We start from the raw sequence: 22,742 nt of genomic DNA, 5'->3' as shown, positions 1-22,742 counted from the left end.
GCTGACCCTATGGAGCAGGACTTGCTTCAGTGAGACTTTGATTGTGTCATTCATGGAGGTGGTAGGGTTGTAATCTGATGTGGTCTGAAGCTGACCACCAGGTGCACTGGCTCTGGGGCCTCCTGGGAGATGCAAAGTCAGCTACTGCCTGTGCCCTGCCTGGGGGCATCCGGCACAAGCTACAGTGATCTGCAGATGTCTGGTACTTGTGTTGGGCTTGAAGGTTCCCAGGAGAGGTCAAGCTGTGAACCAGTCATATATAAAAGCCACTGGACACAGCTTGGGTGGGCCTGCAAATTGGGTGGGATCGGGGTCTCAGGGAATCACCAGGGTTGGGCAAACAGTGTGAGCCAGGCTAATGGAGTCTTAGGTATGGTGCCTGCCTGTGGGCTCTGTGTGGGGGGAGAACTCAGCAAAGGACAATGGCCTCTTCTAGCACTTTTGTCTGGGAGAGAGCTGCCCCACCAGCTGTTGTCCTGATGCCAGACAATGTAGTTCCTCCCCCATATGTCCCTGGTTCCTTTCAAGCTGTTGCCCCAGTGCTGGAGCTCAGAGTGAGTGAGTCCGAGTAAGTCTGTGCACAGGACCTTTTATAGGACTGGCTGGGATTCCAGCCGCCTCCGTCTTTCTCAGCCAAAAACCTTGCTGGTTTTTACAGCCTGAAGATATGGGGACTTCTCTTTCAGGCACTGGATACCTGGGCTGAAGGGTCTGGTGTGGGGCTGGGACCCCTAGTCCTCAGAGGGAACCTCTGCAGCCAAGATATCTCTCCCAATTAAAACACTGCCACACGTGTTTGGGACCAGCCCATTCCATGCCTTCACCCTTCTTACCAGTCTTGATGTGACTTCTTTAATTCCCTAGTTGTAGGACTTCACTCAACCAGATTTTAGGCGGTTCTGAGTGATGTTTGTTCTGTAGTTTAGTTGTAATTTTGATGTGGTTGTAGGAGGAGGCAAGTACCATATTTACCTACATTGCCATCTTCCATGACCAAGACTCATTCTTTATGAAAACTTCTACCAAAATTTTAATAAAAATTTATCTGTTTGTTTACAATAAAATTAATCTTATAAAGATCAGTTTTTATAAACCTTTTAAGGAATGAATTTTGTAATTAAAAGTAAGGTTTTAACATCAAACTGATTATATTAAATTTTTTTTCTTAATATTTTGAAGTTGAAATAGAAGTGTACCTAGGTTTCTTTAAGCACAAAACCCATTGCTGAGCAGAAGGCATGATTTTGTCAGCCCAAGAGAATCATGTCTTGATTAGTCATATATATGAAGGTGATTATAGTGGTGCACATGATGCAAAATCGTGATCACTCTTGCTGCTGTCTACTTGGTATTGGATTGTACATAGCTCTTTCTTCACATTCACTTAACATTGAGCCAGGCTTTGTAATAGGCACTAGAAATACAGTCATGATTAAGACAGAACCAATCTCTGACCTCATGGAGCATTATAGTGTTAACTTGTTTTTAAATCTCACTAAGCACCAGCCTGTGATAACCACTTTACCTGGATTAATTGATTTAACCTTCTCACCATATCTAATTTTCAGATGAGGAAAGAAAGGCACTAAGGTTAAATGATGTGTCCAAGGTCAACTAGCCAGTAAGAAGTTGGACTGTGAGTCCAGCTAGTCTGGTTGAAGAGCTCATGTTCTTACCTGCTGTTCTCTACCCTCCTGGGGGCTGGCTGGCTGCTTAGATCTGATGAAACCTTACCCGGAGAGGTTGGAAAGTTGGTTAGCCTTCCCATAATTTAAAAAAGTATTTATTTATTTATTGTAAAAATTATCATATAGTAACATTGACTTCTTGAGGGGAGGGTGGTACAGTTCTATGAATTTAACTCATTTTTCATGTAGCCACCACCACAGAGTATGAAAATATTCTGTCACTCCAAAAAAGCTCCCTTTAATAATTACACCATCACCCCCACCTCTTACCCCTGGCAACTACTGTTCTACATCTTTATATTTTGTCTTTTCAAAATGTCAGATAATTGGAATCATATATGCCTTTTGAGGTTGACTTCTTTCACCCAATTTAAACCTTCTTCAATTTTCCCCCTGAAATTATTTCCCCATACATCTAAATTGAGCAGTAACACCTTTCAGATCATCATACAATCACAGTAAACTTCCTAGATTTAAGGAAGTTGATAAATTATTTTGAAGGGTTTTTTTTCAGGAGTGAAGTGAGATACGTTGTGAGCCCCTGGTTGTCAGGTCTCAGTTTTAATGGATCTTGGTTCTTTCTGTTCCTTTAGTAAGTGTATGCTAGTGCTTTGAATGATGTAAATTATATGAGATGTATTGCCAAAAAGGAGGTCTCCCTTCCCTGCTGAATTATATCACTAAAATCTGAAAAAGAAAGTGTCAGTGATTTTCACAATATGTAATAGACTATTGGCTTTTGATGTAAAAATCTCAGGACTCACTGTTTATTTGTTGTCTTTGCCTTCATCTTAATTAAGCAGTGTCCTAGGTCTTTTTCCACCTTTTTTGCTTTTGCTCTTTGTTAAAAGATTTTAGCTTCTCTGCCCCATAGCTTGTCCTATTTGTGAAGGTTTTTATATTTATGAAGTCTAATAACACATTAAAAACTAATATATGTCTTTGGGGAAAAATTTCAAAGAATGTTCTTTCTTTTTGAATTTTTAAGATTTTACCTGCCAGTAAATTTAATACCGTTATAAGACAATGATTTTAAAAACTGTATTTTCTACCAAGTGGTCATTTTGCTTTATTTTTCTTTTTTAATACCCTTGCTGTGTAACAGTATTGTTTCTCTCATCACTACTACAAATGAGTTTTTAGATGTATGCTAGTGTTTTAAGTTTTAATATCAATTATAAATTCTGCAACATTTAAATTGACAATTTATACAATATATTGTTAATTTTACATAGCACAGTTTTCAGGTGCTTTAATACTGTTATTATTTCATCAAAAGTTGTATATAACTATGGATTTAAATGTTTTTTGTTAAAAAGTATTTAATAATAAAATTAGGAAATTTTACTTGTGATCTTATTTTGTTATACGTCATACATGTCTTCTTGGAGGATAAAGGAAAAATAGTGTAGTATTTTGTTTTATTCCTGCTTTTTTTGCAATGTACTGCAATTAACATGAAAAGTAAAATCTCTTTTACATGATTTTTTATTAAAAAAATAATTCTACCTCAGTTTGATTCTAAGGTCAATATAGCAGCCCTTCAGCAGTGGTAGCTGTGTGCTCTTTAGATTAGGTCTAGGAATTCATACTTACTATAAGGGCTATAAAGAAAGAATATGCCTTTGTTTTCTGCACAAAGGCTAGAATGTAGTTAAATCAGTCTTGAAACTGTATTATGTGTCAATTTAAAAAAGGAAAAAAGAAAAGTATCTAAGAGTTGTTCTCTGAATCCAGGTTAACATGTGAGAACTATATTGTAGATGAGTTTAATTAGGAAGTCTTAGAATATGTGAACAAGAATCTGCTTGTTTGAACTGTAGAATTGGGGAGAATTCAGTTGGTATGTATTTATATTAGAAGGAGAAAGACTTTTCTAAAAGAAAGTTAGTAAAAATTTTAAAATCTTTGGGCTGAAACAAGCTTGGTTCCAAGGAATAACAGAATAATGTTCAGAAAGAAGCTGCTTTGCCCTACTAGTTAGGAAAATTTCAGTAATGGAAATGCATAGGTCAAGCCAAATGGCACATTTAAAACTAGGTTTTTCATTTTCCCCTTAGATCTTGGAAGAAAGCTTCCCATCAAATTCCCTTTTGGTTTTGTTTTTTCTCTTCATTAGGCTGATTTTGTGAAAATTGCTCACCCTGAGCCAGCATTCAGAGAGGCAGCAGAAGAAGCTTGTAGAAGTATTGGCACCGTGGTAGAAAAGTATGTTCTCTTCCCCCTTTGTTACAGTATTGGGTGACGTAGTTTTTTGGATTTGTGCTCTAGGAAATGTATACATGGGGCTTGTCCCTCCCTAGCAGGGTGGGGGATAGTATGTTGTGAATATTGCACAGCTGCCAAGGGTGATGGGCAATGGGGTGGGGCCAGGGGCCAGGCAACTACTCTCATCTTCCCTGCACAAACAGTGTGACTTTAGAATAGTTACTTGTCATTTAGTTTTCTTGTTTGTAAATGGGGAAATAAAATGAATTGCCTCTGAGGGTTGTGATGAAAATCCTATCTAATAAAAGAGTAATATGCAAATTGACCATCACTCCAAGACACAAGATGGCCACCCCCATGTGGTCAAAGATGGCTGCCCCCATGTTGACACAAGATGGCCGCCACAAGATTGTCTATAGGGGAGGGCAGTTGGAGGTGACCAGGCCAGCAGAGGAGGGCAGTTGGAGGTGACCAGGCCAGCAAGGGAGGGCAGTTGTGGGGGACCCAAGCCTGCAGGGGAGGGCAGTTGGGGGAGACCAGGCCTGCAGGGGAGGGCAGTTGTGGGCGATCAGGCCAGCAGGGAGGGCAGTTAGGGGTGACCGGGCCAGCAGAGGAGGGCAGTTGGGGGAGATCAGGTCTGCAAGGGAGGGCAGTTGTGGGCGATCAGGCCAGCAGGGAGGGAAGTTAGGGGTGACTGGGCCAGCAGAGTAGGGCAGTTAGGGGTGACCAGGCCGGCAGGGGAGGGCAGTTAGGGACAATCGGGCCAGCCGGGGAGCAGTTAGGCATCGACCACGCTGGCAGGGGAGTGGCTAGGGGGTGATCAGGCTGGCAGTCAGAAGCAGTTAGGGGCAATCAGGCAGAGGCAGGTGAGCGGTTGGGAGCCAGCAGTCCTGGATTGTGAGAGGGATGTCCGACCGCCCGTTTAGGCCCGATCCTCAAGGGGTCCCAGATTCGAGAGCATGCAGGCTGGGCTGAAGGACACCTTCCCCCCACCACCGTGCATGAATTTCGTGCACCAGGCCTCTAGTAAAATAATAAAAGTGCTCATAAATGTGTCAGGAACATAGCAAACCTCCAATATCCTTATTATCATTAGTTATATTAAGTCAGTTTTTTTAGTATTTCACTGTTTAGTTGGAGTTTAGACTGTCATGTAATTAAACTGTTGATGGCTCTGTACCACAGGGCAAGAAGCCAACATTATCTCTACACAGTAACCTTGTAGTTCCTGTGGATTTGGAATTAGACATGTCTAGAGAGCTAATAAAACTATCTGGGAGGCAGGCTGAGACTATGATGAAGTGACTTATTTAAAGTTATTTTGAGGTAAATTTAAATATTGTAAGCCATCTCTGAGAGCTCCAAGCAGCTTGTTAAAATAACTTGGAGGTGGACAGTGCCGTATTAAAAAACACTCAGGTGCATGATGCCAGGCCAGAAAGCCAGAAAGTGTCTAAAGCTACTGAGAGCACGGTGCTCACCTGGCATGAATTCAAAACCAAATCACCAGGGCCAGTCAGCCCGGGAAGACCTCCACAAAGCAGAATCTGGATGAGGAGGAGGGCGAGTGTGTAGGTGACTTCTCCAGTTCAACAAGGCTTCCTGGAGGACCTGACGCTTCAGGATGTGCTGATGCTGCTTTCCCCACTGAGCATTGTGGGATCTCTTTGGGACAAGATATGTCATTTTTTGTTATTGCCTTGAAAATCAAATTGTTGAATGGGATAAATCTGGTCCCTGCAAATTCCAGACACTGAGACTGAAGAAGGGGCTGAAATTGGGGTCTCCTTGGGAGAGAGTATAGCCTAGGGAAAGGCCCCAAGATATGAGTCAGAGCCAAAGCCGGTGTTGCCTGCTTGAGGTGCCCTGATTCCGTCTGGTGTAATAGACTTGTGCTCTTATTTGTCTGGGAGGACAACAGGGGACCATGTTGGTTGTGAAGTGATGTCAAGAGTGTCTGTTCAAAGTCTTCACTTCCACTGGACAATGTTTCAGTCTTTTGTTCTTCATGGAACTCCTCTGCTGCCCTGAGACCAGCCCAGGAACCCAAAAGTAAAGTCACCAATCAACTCATAGCCTTTACTAGACCTTGATTTTTTATTCTCACTGAGTGCTGTGGCTCATTTTCTCTTTTGGTCTACCTGAGTCATATCTTAACTGACTGCTTCAGTTAATCTGTGAAAAATACGATGCATGTGTAGAATTGACTTATTTTTCAGTAGTGGAATAAAAGCCTATAAGTAGGTGTGTTTGTTTAGAATTAATGCTGGATATAGACTAAAGTATAGGTATTACTGATATATGAGGATCTTATGACCTAAGACACATGTGGGAGGTTTGCTCAAACTTCCTAAGAAGTTACAATGCAGGCTACGGCTAAACTGCTGCCCTTTTGACCTGGACTAGCTCCTTAGCTGTGCAAGCTTAGAGGAGATGGACAACCAACCACGGTTTTCTCCTGGTTTCCTGGGATGGATGCCTAGAGCGGGAGAGGAGGTGATGTGTCTGCCTTTGTTGAGTGTTTTTTGATTGGAGGTTACTAACTCGGTTCCCTTGGAGTTAAGGGTAGCACATGAGAATGGTTCAACAGAAATCCTTTGATTTATTAAAAACTGCAGGATTTTTATTGTGACCTGACTGGAGATCCTGACCATCCAGGAGTCTCTGAGTAGGAATTGGCAGATGGTTTTTATAATCTGGCCCTTCCCTGAGGAACAGTAGGCAGGAGGCACATTGTGCCTAGAACCAGCTCACTATTTAGCAGAGTGTTGGGGCTTCTTGGCATCCAAGGAAGGACTCAGGACCTGAAGGTGGTACTGTGGGGCTGGGTTGAGAGCAGTACTCAGGTAGGGGACGGCCAACGGCAGACTGACAGGCTACCTAACAATATCTAGGAGGAGTGTGTGCTGTACACACATTATCTGATTTAACCCTTAGGGTGACCTGAGGTCTGAGTAACTGAAGGGTTAAAATAACTTGGCCAAGGTCACAGCATTGTACTAGGGCCTGTGCTGCAGCCCGAGTGTGTGGCTCTGAAGCCTGTGGCTTTGAGTTCTCCTCATAGTGTGGGCCTGTCATTCTCATCTAGATGAGCAAAGGTAGCCCAGTTTCTAGAGTACTCAGTTCATAACTACAAAATTTTTGTGTGTGTTTGTGCTCCCTTCCATTCTCACTCCTCTCCTGACTCCAGAACAAATGGCTGTTCCATACTAGTATTGCTAATGGACTGGTTCTCAATGGCAGTGGGGTCAAATCACCGGTAACCACATTCCTTCCCTCCCCTCTTTCCTCTCTGCTCTCTGGGCTCCAGTTGCTGGCTGACTTTAAATTTATCCTTTTACCACCCAAAACCGTTTGTATTTTAACACTTCGCCCAACTGACTGCTTGTCAATACATTAAATATGGTTATGCTATTCCTAGTCCAAATGAAGAAACAAAACAATCCTCAATCCTTTGGCCTCTGACATTAGGATCTGACATCCTTCTCTTGATGTAAAATAAAAAAAGTAGGTATTAGAAAATCATTTAATATTTTTATTTATAATTTTTATAGGTTGAACACAAATGTGGATTTATATCAAAGCCTGCAAAAATTACTAGCTGATAAAAAACTCGTGGATTCCCTTGATCCAGAAACCAGGTACTCATTTCCTTGCATTTATTATGATTGTGACTGTAGAGGCTAGACAAGAAGACTCCTCCTGGGTATCTCTCTACTCACACACCCCAGTGTCTAGAGTGTTTCTCCACAGGTATCGCTACATGATTCCTGCACTTCCTTTAGGACTCCACTCAAATGCTGTCTCCTCTAAGAACTGTGTATGAGATCATATGCTTAATCCCCATTGTTTTTCTTCTTAGTCCTAATCACTTCCAACACTAACTTATTTGTTTGTTAATTTGTTTATCATTTTTCTATATCACTGTACTGGAAGTTCCTTGAGAATAAGAATCTGGTTTGTTTTGTTCACTGCTGTATCCTTGGCACCTACAACACTCATGCCCTATAGTATGTGTTTAACCAATTAATGAATACCTATAAACTGTTGATAATTACATTTAGCTTCATGCTTAAAGTTCCATAATTGATATAACCAGAAGGTATTAGCAAATTGATTTTATTTACTGGGTGGATGTCAAAACCCTTGAAATGATTTGCTGTGGTTCACTAGATTATATTTGTTAATCTGAATTGAAAAGGCCTCATTTCTAAGTTAACATAAAAATATTTAATATTGGACTTTGGATATCATTTCTTTGCTCAAATTTATTTACTATAAAATAAGTGTTGTAGGGTTTGTCATTAACCCACCTAGATATTTTTTGTGTCATAGCACAGATATTAACATTTTTTATTCCTGTTTATACTTATCTACTTTTTGTTTATGGGACACTTTCTTCCTTTGACTCCTTGATTTCTCCCTCCTCCTGCTTCCTTCTCTCCTTTCTGTCTCCACATGTGGCTTGTGACTTCCTTCAAGTGAAGCCCTACCCAACAGGGATCAATTGATAATGGGAACTTGTGTTAATTTGGTATGTGAGTAGTGTGATGTATGAGTAGCATAATAAGGCTGTGTTGGGGGATGCTTTTACCTGATTGCCTGGTATGCAGATGTTTATTTGGTCCTACTGAACATTGATCCTAAGCTCAGTATACTTGTAAAGCTAGTCTATACCATCAGAATAGTTTGTCTTTATTATAATTGTACTAGAGGCCCGGTGCACGAAATTCATGCACTCAGGGGGGGTGGTGCCTCAGCCTGGCCTGCGCCCTCTCGCAATCCAGGAGCCCTTGGAGGATGTCCAACAGTTGGACATCCTTAGCATTGCTGCGGAGGCTTCTGGCTGAGCGGTGCTCCCCCTGTGGGAGCACACTGACGACCAGGGGGCAGCTCTTGCATTGAGCGTTTGCCCCCTGGTGGTCAGTGCACGTCATAGCTAGCAGTCCTTCCACCATTTGGTCGATTTGCATATTAGCCTTTTATTATATAGGATTGTATTTAGCATTATATTGCCTTATTAGCAAAACAAGTAAAAGTTAAATGACTGCTAATTTTGCCAGATTTATTCTCCACTGGTACTGACAACAGCAGGTTATTCATAATATGACTTTAAGTTTCTTTAAAAAAATTATTTATTGAATTTAGAGACATGGGAAGAGATGGAGGAAATGAGAAAGAGAGAGAAACACACACACACACACACACACAGAAATAGAAGTTTGTTGTTCCACTTATTTATGCATTCACTGATTGATTCTTGAATGTGCCCTGACCAGAGATTCCACAACCGTGGTGTATTGTGATGACACTCTAACCAACTAAGTACCCAGACAGGTCCATAATTTAACTTTAATAAAAATTGACTTTCCCATATTTAGTGATTAAAAGTTGTAGTGGACTAGCATACCATTTTAGATACAAAATATTTGTGTTAATAGGATACACACCGTATTTCTGGATGTTACTGAAAATTCCATAAGGATCTTTTAACCAAAACAGCCTGGTACTGGCAGAAGAATAGGCCTATAGATCAATGGGACAGAACAGAGACCCCAGAAGTGACCCACATCACTTGACAAAGGAGACAAGAACATACAATGATGTAAAGACAGTCTCAAATGGTATTGGGAAATTGGGCAGGTACTTGCAAAAATTAAGCTAGAACACCAGCTAAACCATATACAAAAATAACTAAAAATTTAGAAGAAAACATTGGCAGCAAAATCTCAGACATATCACGTAGCAGAATTTTCACTGATACATCTCTTAGGGCACGGGAAACAAAGGAGAAAATAAACACATGGAATCAAAAAGCTTTTGCACAGCAAAAGAAACCATCATCAGAATGAAAAAGGAACCCATTGAATGGGAGAACATATTTGCCAATGACACATCTGATAAGGGGTTAATTTCCAAAATATATAAAGAATTCATATAGCTCAACAAAAGGATGACAAGTAACCCAATTAAAAAATGGTCATAGGACCTGAATAAACACATCTCCAAAGAGGACATACAGATGGCCAATAGACATAGGAAAAAAGGCTCAACAGCACTAACTATCAGAGAGATGCAGATTAAAACTACAATGAGGTATCACTTCACACGGGCCAGAATGGCTACCATCAATAAATCAACAAACAGCAAGTGCTGGCAAGGATGTGTAAAAAAGGGAATGCTAGTACATTTCTGGTGGGAATGCAGATTGGTGCAGCCACTATGAAAAACAGTATGGAATTTAGTAAAAAAAAATTAAAATGGAACTAATGTTTGACTAATGTCCCACTTCTAGGAATACATCCTAAAAACAATAAAACACCAATCAGAATGAATATATGCCCCATGTTCACAGCAGCATTTACAATAGCTAACTAAGATCTGGAAACAGCCCAAGTGCCCATCAGTAGATGAGTGAATAAAAAAAGCTGTGGTATAATTACACAATGGAATACTATGCAACCGTAAAAAAGAAGGGTCTCTTTTGTGACAGTATGGATTGCCCTGGAGAATATTATGCTGAGTGAAATAAGCCAGTCAAAGAAAGACAAATATCAAATGATCCCATTTATAAGTGGAATCTAATGAATGAAATAAACTGATTAACAAAAGATGTCCAGAGGTATGGAGTCATGGAACAGACTGACATATGTCAGGGGAGGGGCAGGGGGAAACAAGAAGAGATTTACCGAAGAACTTATATACATACTAGAGGCCTGTTGCATGATATTCATGCAAGAATAGGCCTTCCTTCCCCTGGCTTTGCTCCCGGCCGCTCCCTCCGCCCCCCTCCCTCCTCCGCATAGCAGGTGTCCCACCCGCCCGGTTGCTCCATGCCTGCATATGCAAATTAACTTGCCATCTTTGTCGGGTTAATTTGCATACTCACTCCTGATTGACTGTGGGTGTAGCGGAGGTATGATCAATTTACATGTTTGTCTATTATTAGGTAAGATTAGAGGCCCAGTGCATGAATTTGTGCACCAGTGGGGGGTCCCTCGTCCTGGCCTGTGGGATCGGGCCAAAACCGGCTCTCCGACATCACCTGAGTGGTCCCAGATTGCGAGAGGGCACAGGCCAGGCTGAAGCACCCCACTGGTGCATGATCGAGCCTGGGAGGGACGTGGGAGGTTGGCCAGCCAGGGAGGGATCATGGTAGGGCTGCAGGGCATGTCTGGCCCATCTTGCTCAGTCCCGATCGGCCACACCCCAGCAGCAAGCTAAACTACCTGTCAGAGCGTCTTCCCCCTGGTGGTCAGTGCACGTCACAACGACTGGTCGACGTGTCAACTGTCTGCTCCCTGGTGGTCAGTGCACATCATAGTGAGTGGTTAAGTGGCCTTAGCATATCATCAGTATACTAGAGGCCCGATGCACGAAGATTCATGTAAGAATGGGCCTTCCTTCCCCTGGCTGCTGGCACTGCTTTGCTCCAGCCTGGAGCCGCCTTTCTGCCTTCCCACGCTGCCCAGAGGCCCTGAGCTGCTGGGGCGGTGCGGAATGCCTGTGTCATCGCCATGGCGACAACGCAAGCGTCCCTCCTTGCCCCCGGCCGCTTGGCGCCTACGCATGCAAATTAACCTACCATCTTTGTTGGGTTAATTTGCATACTCACTCCTGATTGGCTGGTGGGCGTCATGAAGGTATGGTCAATTTGCATCTCACTCTTTTATTAGTGTAGATTATGCTTTGATTGGTTGAATGGACGACTGGACATTTAGCATATTAGGCTTTTACTATATAGGATGTGCATAACCAATGAACATAAACAAAAGTGTGGTGAAGGCCTGGGTGGGGCAGGGAGTGGGAGAAGGGGAGAAACTGGGGGACGTCTATACTGTCAATAATAATTTAAAAAATTCCAGTAAGGTTTTTGTAAATAACAAAATGATAAATGTATTAGGAAAAATAAACTGGGTAGAATATTGCTGTTTTAGAAAGGAAAGATAACTTGGAAGTGGAAGGAAACAAGAATTTTAATAATTACTGAAACTCACAGCACTTGTTCATTCTCAAAAATATTGGCTAGCACTTAGAAGGAACCTTTTATATAGTAAAATCTAAGGCAATGGCTAAACAAAGAATTATAGATTTAATAAAATACCTTGTCATACCAAGTTAGTGTATAGAGGAAATAATTTAAATTGAGTAGATCATCATCTTATATTTAGATGTATTTGAAATACTAGTTCTATTCAGAAGTATTTCCAGAAGAGTCCCATTGGGTCAGTAAGTTTGGAAATCTGACATACTGTATTTTTCCTCTTGGAGAAGCCTAACCATAAAGAAACCTATTTTACTAGGGGTTTTCCAAAACCATGAAGCTCTTCGTTGTATGTAAAGACTACAAAAAAATGCATTCTCTAGAAAATATAATGGAGGGAAGATACCATTCACAAGAGCAATAAAAGTTGTAATGCACCTTGGAATACTCAGGAAAGCAGAGTACAGAGCCTCAACACAAACATACCTGGGAAGCATGAAAGATGATCGAGAAACATACTGTATTTTTAGATAAGAAAGAAAACTCAGTAATGTTCTCTACTGGTCTGTAAGTTTAATGCTGTCCAATTTATATCTAAGGGAGATGTTTTTGTTGTTACTTAAAATGATTTGAAGTCATAGATCATACATATGCCAAAAATATCTGGTAAAATTCCAAAAGGGAACTTGTATCAGATAAGGCATATTATTAAAAATACTAGAGGGGGTGCCTCGGCCTGGCCTGTGCCCTCTTGCAATCCGAGACCCTTCGAGGGGTGTCGGAGAGCTGGTTTTGGCCCAATCCCCGCATACCTGATCCAGACAGGAGGGAGCCCGATCCCGCAGGCCAGGCCCGATCCAGACAGGAGGGAGCCCGATCCCGCAGGCCAGGCCCGATCCAGACAGGAGGGAGCCCAATCCTGTGGGTTGAGTATCTGTCCCCTCGTGGTCAGTGTGCAGCATAGCAACCAGTTGACTGGTCGTTTGGTCACTTAGGCTTTTATATATATACTAGAGGCCCCATGCATGAAGATTCGTGCAAGAATGGGCCTTCCTTCCCCTGGCTGCTGTCACTGCCTTCGCTCCAGCCTGGAGCCGACTTTCTGCCTTCCCACGGTGCCCAGAGGCCCGGAGCAGCTGGGGCGGTGTGGTATGCCTGCGTCCTGCCCCCAGCCGCTCGGGGCCTGTGTATACAAATTAACACACCATCTTTTTTATTTTTTAAAATATATTTTATTGATTTTCCACAGAGAGGAAGGGAGAGGGATAGAGAGTTAGAAACATCGATGGGAGAGAAACATCAACCAGCTTCCTCCTGCACAACCCCCACCGGGGATGTGCCCGCAACCAATGTACATGCTCTTGACCGGAATCGAACCTGGGACCTTTCAGTCTGCAGACTGACACTCTATCCACTGAGCCAAACCGGTTTCGGCTGTTGGGTTAATTTGCATACTCACTCCTGATTGGCTGGTGGGCATCGCGAAGGTACAGTCAATTTGCATCTTACTCTTTTATTAGTGTAGATATAGATTGTATTTGAAAGGACATTATACTTATAGAATAGTAAATTAGATAAATGAAAAATAGATACATTTTAGAATCAGATACAAATACATATAAAACTATTTAGTATGTGATAGCAGTGTCATATTTACATTTGTAGGGAAAGACTTGGTTTTTAGTAAATGATGTTAGGTCAATGGGTAGCTATTTTTGGGGAAAAATAGATTACTTAAAATTGAAGTTTTTTTTTTTGTTTTTTTTTTAAAGAAATCATACATGTACTGAAAATCTTAGGATGTGGAAGGTCTTTCTTCTCATGATACCAAAATCAGACCACAAAAGGAAAGATTTATTTGATTATATTAAAACTGCAAACTTTGCCCTGGCTGGTGTCACTCGGTTGGGCGTGGTCTTGTGTATGGATAGTTTGCCTGTTCAATTTCCAGTCAGGGCACATGCCCAGGCTTCGGGCTACATACCCAGTAGGATAAACATGTCAAACATGTCAAATTTGAGGCCCATGGGCCACATGAAGCCCACAACGAATATTTTTTGTGGCCCAGCCAATATAACGGTATGTAAGAGACATTTTAATGAAAATCTCGTAACTTAATTTTTATAATATCCTGTTACACGTAATTATTAATAACAAACTACAATGTTAGCTAATGACTGATTACTCTAATCGTGTTGCATTCATTTCCCTATGCACCTTATGCGCAGACGCACCATTTCTCTCCACTAATACTAACAGTGAATATTTTAGCAGCTGATTGCCACGTCATTAGTCTTGGACTGACTTATTTGGTGTGCACAATCCTATCTAATAAAGAGGGAATATGCTAATTGACCCTCACACCATTGCAAAGATGGCGGCGCCCACAACCAATAAGGAGGGAATATGCTAATTGACTGCCCTGCCCTCAAAGCTGGCAGCGCCTACAGCCAATAAGGAGGAAATATGCTAATCGACTGCCCTGCCCTCAAAGATGGCAGTTCCCACAGCCAATAAGGAGGGAGTATGCTAATTGACTGCCCTGCCCTCAAAGATGGAGGCGCCCACAGCCAATAAGGAGGGAATATGCTAATTGACTGCCACACCCTCAAAGATGGCGGCGCCCATAGCCAAAAGATGGCAGTGCCCAGTCCACTCAGCCCTGCTGGGGCAGCAGGCGTGCGGCAAGGCCGGGCCCACCCCCAAGCGGGCCCAGCCGCTCCACACGCCTGCCTCTGGAGTCCTCCAGTTCCCTCAGCTCCCCAGCCGCCCATGGCTGGCCCGAGGCACAGGCAAGTCTCGGATGGAGGCTGCCCAGCCAACGCCCGAGGTGCAGGCAAGCCTCAGATGTTGGCTGCCCAGCCGCCCAGGGCCACCCAATGCTCAGGTAAGCAGGGCCGGCCGAGACTTGCGCTGCTGGCAGTGGCAGCAGCAGAGGTGTGTTGGGGGCGTCACCTTCCCCTGATCGTCAGGTCGCCTCCTGCCCCTGAGGACTCCTGGACTGTGAGAGGGGGCAGGCTGACTGAGGGACCCCCACTCCAGTGCATGAATTTTCATGAACTGGGCCTTTAGTAGAAAATATTTTGCTTTCAGAGAACAAAAAAAATAGGTTTATTTGCATTATACTTATTAATTTGTGCAGTTATTCAGTGTCTGGTAAGTTAATGTTCAAGAAAAAATATTAACTTTTATTAAAATGTATTATTTTATGTTAACAATTACTCATTTGTTTCAGCCCTTTGTATTCAGCATGTCTCTATCGAAATAAACCTACATTTCTATGAAAATTGAAGCTTTTGTTTTTTTGTGGCCCACATAAACTTAAACCTTGTTTATTTGGCCTGTGTTAGCCTTTGAATTTGACATGCTTGCAGTAGGGGATGTGCAGGAGGCAGTCATTCGATGTTTATGCTCACACATAGATGTTTCTCTTCCTCTCCCTCCTTAAAAGTCAATTAAAATATTAAAAAAAAAAACTGGGACAAATGTTACATAATAAAGGGTTAATGTACTTCCTCTGTTAAAAGGCTTTGCAAATTATTTTTTAGAAAAGGAAAAAGAGAGCCCAGCCGGTGTGGCTCAGTGGTTGAGTGTCGAACTGTGAACCAGGAGGTCACAGTTCAATTCCGGTTAGGGCACATGCCCGGGTTATGGGCTGGATCCCCAGTATGGGTGTGCAGGAGGCAGCCAATCAATGATTCTCTCTCATCGTTGATGTTTCTATCTCTCTCCCTCTCCCTAACTCTATAAAATCAATAAAAACATATTTAAAAATTTTTTTTCCCTTTCCCTTACTTCCTATATAGGAAAAAAAAAAAAAGGAAAAGAGGAATAGTGAACCCCTTTATAGAAAAAACTAGAGGCCTGGTGCATGAAATTCGTGCACGGAGGGGGGGGCGTGTCTCTCAGCCCAGCCTGCACCCTCTCCAATCTGGGACCCCTCAAGGGATGTCCTACTGCCTGTTTAGGCCCGATCCCAGATCAGGCCTAAATCGGCAGTCAGACATCCCTCTCACAATCCAGGACTGCTGGCTCCCAACTGATCACCTGCCTGCCTTCCTGATTGCCCCTAACCGCTTCTGCCTGCCAACCTGATCACCCCTAACCACTCCGCTGCCAGCCTGATTGATGCCTAACTGCTCCCCAGCCAGCCTGTTTGCCCTCAATTTCCCTCCTCTGCCAGCCTGGTCACCCCTAACTTCCCTCCCCTGCAGGGTTGATCGCCTCCAACTGCCCTCCCTTGCAGGCCTGGTGCCTCCCAACTGTCCTCCCCTGCTGGCCATCTTGTGTCCACATGGGGCAGGATCTTTGACCACATGGGGGCAGCTATATTGTGTGTTGCAGTGATGGTCAATCTGCATATTACTCTTTTATTAGATACGATAGAGGCCTGGTGCAGTGGTGGGGGCCGACTGGTTTGCCCTGAAGGGTGTCCTGGATCAAGATGGGGGTTCCCTTGGGGCGTGGGGCGGCCTGAGCGAGGGGCCTGTGGTGGTTTGCAGGCCAGCCACGCCCCCTGGCTACCCAAGAGGAGGCCCTGGTATCTGGAATTTATTTATCTTCTACAATTGAAACTTTATAGCCTGGAGCAAAGCCAAGCCTGCTGCTTGCTCCTCAGCCAGCAGCGATTTCTGTTGGAGTTAATTCACCTTCTGTAATTGAAACTTTGTAGCCTTGAGTGGAGGCTTAGGCCAGCAACAGGATGGCTTCTTTTGTTACCGCGGAAACCCAAGCTTCCCTCCCGCTCTCGGTGGCTATAGCCATCTTGGTTGGGTTTATTTGCATATTTGCTCCTGATTGGCTGGTGGGCGTGGCTTAGGCATAGCGAAGGTGCGGTCAACTTGCATATTACTCTATTATTAGGTAGGATAATTGGTAAAGGTTTCTTTTTTGTGAAACTCATTTCACCGGAATTTTAGCCTCCATGTTAGACTGTCTCCATTGAATAGTGGCTCATAACTTCTCCAAGAGGAATTTAAAAAGTACTTCATAAGATTATTCTAAGGTTTAAAGGCTATAATTAATGTAAAATGCTTTGTCACTTATCTGGCACATAGTAATCATTCAATAATTGAGTACTACCACTATTACAGAAAGGTAAAATAAAGCTAAGAGCCCATCAGTTAGCAATGTAGAAACAGAATAAGAATCATGTTTTAATGGTTTGGAATAATGAATCCTCTTTAGTTTAAAGTATAAACTGATGAATCTTTATGGAGGGCACTTTAGTAATAATGTCAATGTTCATATTTTTGATCATTTTAATTTCTTGAAGTTTATCCTAAGGAAACAAACAAGGATAAAGGTATGTATCCAACAAGGATTTTATCATAGCACTAAAGGCCCGGTGCACGAAATTCGTGTACGGGGGCTCCCCTCAGCCCAGCCTGCACCCTCTCCAATCTGGTACCCCTTGGGGGATGTCCAAAAATGCTGGTTTAGGCCATCAGACATCCCTCTCACAATCCTGGACCGCTGGCTCATAATCACTCGCCTGCCTGCCTGGTCATCCCTAACTGCTCCACAACCCCCGGCCTGATTGCCCCTCACTGCCTCTGCGTGCCAGCCTGATCACCCCTAACTGTCCCCACCCTGCCCGCCGGCCTGATTGTCCCTCACTGCCTCCGCGTGCTGGCCTGATCACCCCTAACTGCCCCCGCCCCCCACTGGCCTGATCACCACTCACTGCCTCTGCGTGCCAGCCTGATCACCCCTGACTGCCCCCCCCCACCAGCCTGATTGCCCCTCACTGCCTCTGCGTGTCTACCTGATTGCCCCTAACTGCCCCTCCTGCCGACCTAGTTGCCCCTAACTACCCCATGCTGCTAGCCAGGTCACCCCCAACTTCCCCCTCCCTGCTGGCCTGGTTGCCCCTAACTGCCCACGCTGCCAACCTGGTTGTCCTCAACTGGCCCCTCCGCCAGCCTAGTCGCCCCTCACTGCCACCCCCGCCAGCCTAATCACCTCCAACTCGCCCCCTGCTGGCCTGGTCACCCCCAACTGCACCCCCCCGCCAGCCTGGTCGCCCCTAACTGCCCTGCCCCCCCATCCCTCTGGCAGCCTGGTCGTCCCACGCAGCCTGCTGTTCATTCGTTTGGTCATCACTCACTAACCCCCTAATCCCCCTGCCAGCCTTATCACCCCACGCGGCCTGCTGTTCATTCGTTTGGTCATCCCTCACTAACCCCCCTGCTGGCCTGGTTGTAGGCAGCCATCTTGTGAGGGCGTGAGGGTCAATTTGCATATTACCTCTTTATTATATAGGATGATTTACAGGAATAGGGAAAATGAATACATTTTTTAGTCCATATGACAAAACACAATATAGACATTGAAAGCCATATTTATGAAGAATATTTAAAGATGTAGAGAAATACTAAATGTTTGTTATACAATTTTTCAAGAAAAAGCAAGATACAGAAGTCTATATAGTTGGATCTTAATTTTTCTAAATAGCTGGTATAACATAACAAAAGTAGATTGGATAGAAGACAAGAGAAGGTCTTCATTGTTGGTGTGAATCACAAGTTAATTGTCACCAATTTTGTATCTTCATAAAACAAAGATGCTTCCTCAGCCTGTGCTGAGGTCCCATTGGGTTTCCCCTACCCCTGTGGTCAGCAGACTGCGGCTCATGAGCCACATGCGGCTCTTTGGCCCCTTGAGTGTGGCTCGTCCACAAAATACCATGTGCGGGTGCGCACGTACAATGTGATTGAAACTTTGTGGCCCATGCACAGAAGTCGGTTTTCGGCTCTCAAAAGAAATTTCAATCGTTGTACTGTTGATATTTGGCTCTGTTGACTAATGAGTTTGCCGACCACTGCCCAACCCCTTCCCCCCAGCCTACCTGGTGTGGCAACGGAGACAGTGGCTCTTTTAAATGAGGGAATACATGTAGTGCCCCTATGTCCATTCAGAAACTCAGCAAACATTTTTCAAGTACCTGCTATATGCTGGGACTGTGCTAATATCTCTAACCTTATCTAATTTAATTAAACATGTTCTTCATATCCTTAAAAAAAGAAAAAGAAGTAGACTGGAAGGAAACCTATATATATATAAAAGCCTAAGCGACCGTTGCAACCGAAACAACCAAACAGGCTGTGTGGGGCAACCAGGTTGGCAGGGGGGTTAGTGAGGGACGACCAAATGACTGAGCAACAGGTTGCATGGAGCGACCAGGCCAGCAGGGGGTTAGTGAGGGATGGCCATACAACTGAACAGAGGGCTGCATGGGGTGACCAGGTCTGCAGGGGGGTTAGTGAGGGACGACCAAACGACTGAACAGAGGGCTGTGTGGGGCGACCTGGCTGGCAGGGGGACAGTGAGGGGCGACTGCACAGCAGGCTGCACAGCAGGCTGCTTGAAGCAACCAGGCCGGCAGGGGGGGCAGTTGGGGGCAACCGGGCTGGCAGAGAGGGAGCAGTGAGGGGCGACCAGGCTGGCAGAAGTGGTCAGTGAGGGGCGACCAGGCTGGCAGGGGGGGGCAGTTGGGGGTGACTAGGATGGGAGGGGGGGCAGTTGGGGATGACCAGGTCAGCATGGGGGACAGTTAGGGGCAATCAGGCAGGCAGGCAGGTGAGCAGTTAGGAGCCAGTTGTCCCAGATTGTGAGAGGAATGTCCAATTGCCTGGGGATCGAGCCTAAACAGGCAATTGGACATCACCCGAGGGGGCCTGGATTGGAGAGGGTGCAGGCTGGGCTGAGGGGACCCCCCCTCCCCATGCACGAATTTTATGCACCAGGCCTCTAATCCTACAATAATTTTAATAGCAATTATCTTTGGTGGGATTAGTGATTTTAATTTTTCATACATTTCTACAATAAAGCTGTTATATAATAAACTTATGTAATACAATAAACTTATAGAATAAATTTCTATCACCAATTTATTAACTTCTGCTATCTTTCTTTTCTCTTACTAAAACAAACAGCAAATACCTTTGCTAGAAAAGAGAGTGGTATGTTTTTTAGGTTTACTCATTACAAAAGGAGATCAATATGAGGTAGAGAAAATGGAGATAGTTTAGGGGCTTGAGTAAAGCACTTTACATTATTTAAGAAAGAAAGTAAAAATTAATAAATTATAATGTGTTCTATTGAGTTTTCAGAATTTTAGAAGTCTAACTTTAGTTCTGTTCATTCAAGGTATATTAGCACAATAATCAGGAAGATAAGTATGTCTATTATGAAAAGTTCAAGGAGAGCCAAAAGATTAGATCAAATACCTGGATAACATAATTCCAGAAAAAAAGTATTAACAGAAAGAGGTGTTACACTTGAAGTTGGTTTCAAGCTTGCAGTAGGATTAAAGAGAAAGAAAACAATTCTCATGAGCCAAGAAACTCTGCTTCCAACACATCATCAAAGAGTTTAATATTCTAAGTATCTGCTCACAGTTGGAAGAAAATGGAAAATTTCATGGAGAAGGTCTTTGAAAAATTGTCCAAGTATAAACTCTTTTATGTTTTTAATTATTGGGATTTGGATGGAGTTAAAATAAGTAATTATCATGGTGGCTTTCACATGTTAGTGATCTGCAAATAAAGGAATAAGCTCTTACATAAAAAGCTAGTTATAATTGTTTTTCATGTTTTGCAATACATATATTGACTTATTTAAACATTGGTGGAAACTTTTTTGTTCCTTCTTTGCTTACTATAAATTTCCACGTAAAGCATTTATAGCTCTATACAATGAAGGCCTCTCACAACATGATTTTCTATTATGTGACCTCAACACAACCTTTTAAAAAAACTGTATGTTGACCCAACATTTTTTTTCTTTAAGCAAAAATCACAAATTCTGTTGGAGTCCGTAGTAGAGACCCTAGATTTGGTTGGTGGTAGAGGACAGTGTTCAGAGATCTCACCTTAGAGGATAGGACATTTCATGAGGTATCAGGTTAATCATGCTAAGGACTTATGACCTTGAGACAGATCATCTTGCAGGAGTGCAAGACTGGACAGAAGGTGGCCCGTTAGGGGTGGTTGCAGTATTTAAGGGCAAGGGTGACAATAGCCTGTAAGATATATTGTTTCCTGATTCCATAATATTTGTCAGTCATGTTTAAGAGTGATATTAGTCTAATATCTTCTGGAGGTCAGGAATCATATATTTTTACTCTAATATATCTGAAGAGCTGTGTGTCCCAGCCCATGCTTTTGTGGCACATCATGGTGATGTCTTATTTCCAGTACACACATATTTTCTTTCATTTACTGTATCTTATCAATTCAATATTTTTATTTCCCTGGTAACCTAATGGGAAAGTAAATGATATTAATTAGCTTGTAATGCAAAAGGGAATATATACTTCTAAATATAAAATATTCAGGAGAAAAATCCTTGAAAAGTTCACCCCTTACTTCGGATATGTTATCCAGGATACTTTCTCTTCCATTGTTTTGTTGTTGTTGCTAGTATCTGCCTCTCTGATGACATTGTTACATTAAGGAATGGTAAGGAAATTAGGGCCTGTTAAGCTTGCAGCTGCGTTTTATGATCATTAAAGAATGTTGATCTCTACAAAGCATACTAGTACTAATTCTTGAAATAGTGAGGAATCTTCCCTCCCAAGTCTTAAGCAAATTTAGCACAAGGAAAAGAGGATGGTGGGTTGAAGTGGATGAAGAGCCTGCTTTTCAATAGTGAAGAATGAATAAAAGGTGATGCTTTAAATACAGCTGACACATTAAAGGGTATTATTAATGGTCTCTTTTTGAACTCACCACTTTATTTGTATCCATGTTAAGAAATTCATTATTTATTTTTCCCTGTATTTATTAACTCATTTAAAAAGTATTTATCTCCTTATGAAACATGCCATATGTAACATGCATACGTCTTTACCCACACGCAGGTTATAGTTCTGTTCAATACACATGCTAAATATAACATGTATTATAGTTAGACCTACCTATGTATAGGCCTACCTAGTTGCAGATGTGTGTGTCCTACAACTATTACAGTATACAGTAAATATTTTTGAAGGAAGGAAAGCTGGACAGTTGAAAAGATTTCCACCTCTAGAAAAAAGCAGCAGATAAATTTGTCCTCATTGGAGTAAGCACCATTCCTTTGGTTCAGCTTAAGGCTTAGTGTACTTAAGTTAGCATAATATAGATGATCCTAGATCACCCATAGGACAGTTTAAAATTCACTAAATCAGCTAGGTGTTTTGACTCACTTTAAGGTGTTAAATTTCATTTCAAAGAAAGTTGTGTGTGTGTGTGTAAACATCTGTCTTTTTGTCAGTAATATTGAAGAAGGCTGATTTATTTAGCAAAAAATTGATTTTTATTTGTAATCATTATTACTAGCTATAACCTAGGACTCATTTTTTTTATAGGCGAGTGGCCGAACTTTTTATGTTTGATTTTGAAATCAGTGGAATCCATCTAGACAAAGAAAAGGTAAAACTTTGTTTTTTTTTATTCTCTTGTTTTACTAATATTTAATTTGTATCTTTGTTGCTAAGTCCTCATGTATAGCTTGAATTTGCGTATTGTAAAACTGCTTAGATCATTTATATTATGAAATTCTCCTACAGGTTGTATTTGAATGTAGTGCTCTCTGGAAGTTGGCCTGTCACCACGATAATTCAGAATTAAAAATGACTTTAGACATTAGGGATGTTTTAGATGTCTTGGAATTAGGATGAGATGGGCAGTATCAAGAAAGACAAGACAAATGAGTGAGAAAGCTGACACCATTGAAGATTAGGATCTGGAGGTAGAAGTATAGGGATATCATTAAGACCTTTACATAGGATATCATTAAGACCTTCAGATTATAGGTGTCTTGACAGATCCGCACAGTTTTGTTCCTGAAGCAGTATGTATGGGTTGTGTAATGTT

The 22,742-nt window shown here is 42.6% G+C and overlaps 1 protein-coding gene across 3 annotated transcripts in view; it reads left to right on the top strand.

The window, feature by feature from the left end:
* Positions 1–22,742, top strand: part of MIPEP (mitochondrial intermediate peptidase) — a 226,584-nt gene that overhangs the window by 5,732 nt on the left and 198,110 nt on the right. For all 3 annotated transcript variants that reach the window (XM_008159476.3, XM_028136327.2, XM_054719749.1), the window contains exons 3-5: positions 3,808–3,896; positions 7,451–7,537; positions 22,235–22,298. In XM_008159476.3, the coding sequence (XP_008157698.2) occupies positions 3,808–3,896; positions 7,451–7,537; positions 22,235–22,298 (240 nt within the window). The remainder of the gene's footprint in view (positions 1–3,807; positions 3,897–7,450; positions 7,538–22,234; positions 22,299–22,742) is intronic.

The sequence above is a fragment of the Eptesicus fuscus genome, chromosome 8 (genome assembly GCF_027574615.1).
Source record: "Eptesicus fuscus isolate TK198812 chromosome 8, DD_ASM_mEF_20220401, whole genome shotgun sequence".
Lineage (NCBI taxonomy): Eukaryota > Metazoa > Chordata > Mammalia > Chiroptera > Vespertilionidae > Eptesicus > Eptesicus fuscus.
The sequence above is the reverse complement of the archived record's forward strand: the minus strand, read 5'-3'. Positions and strand labels throughout refer to the sequence as shown.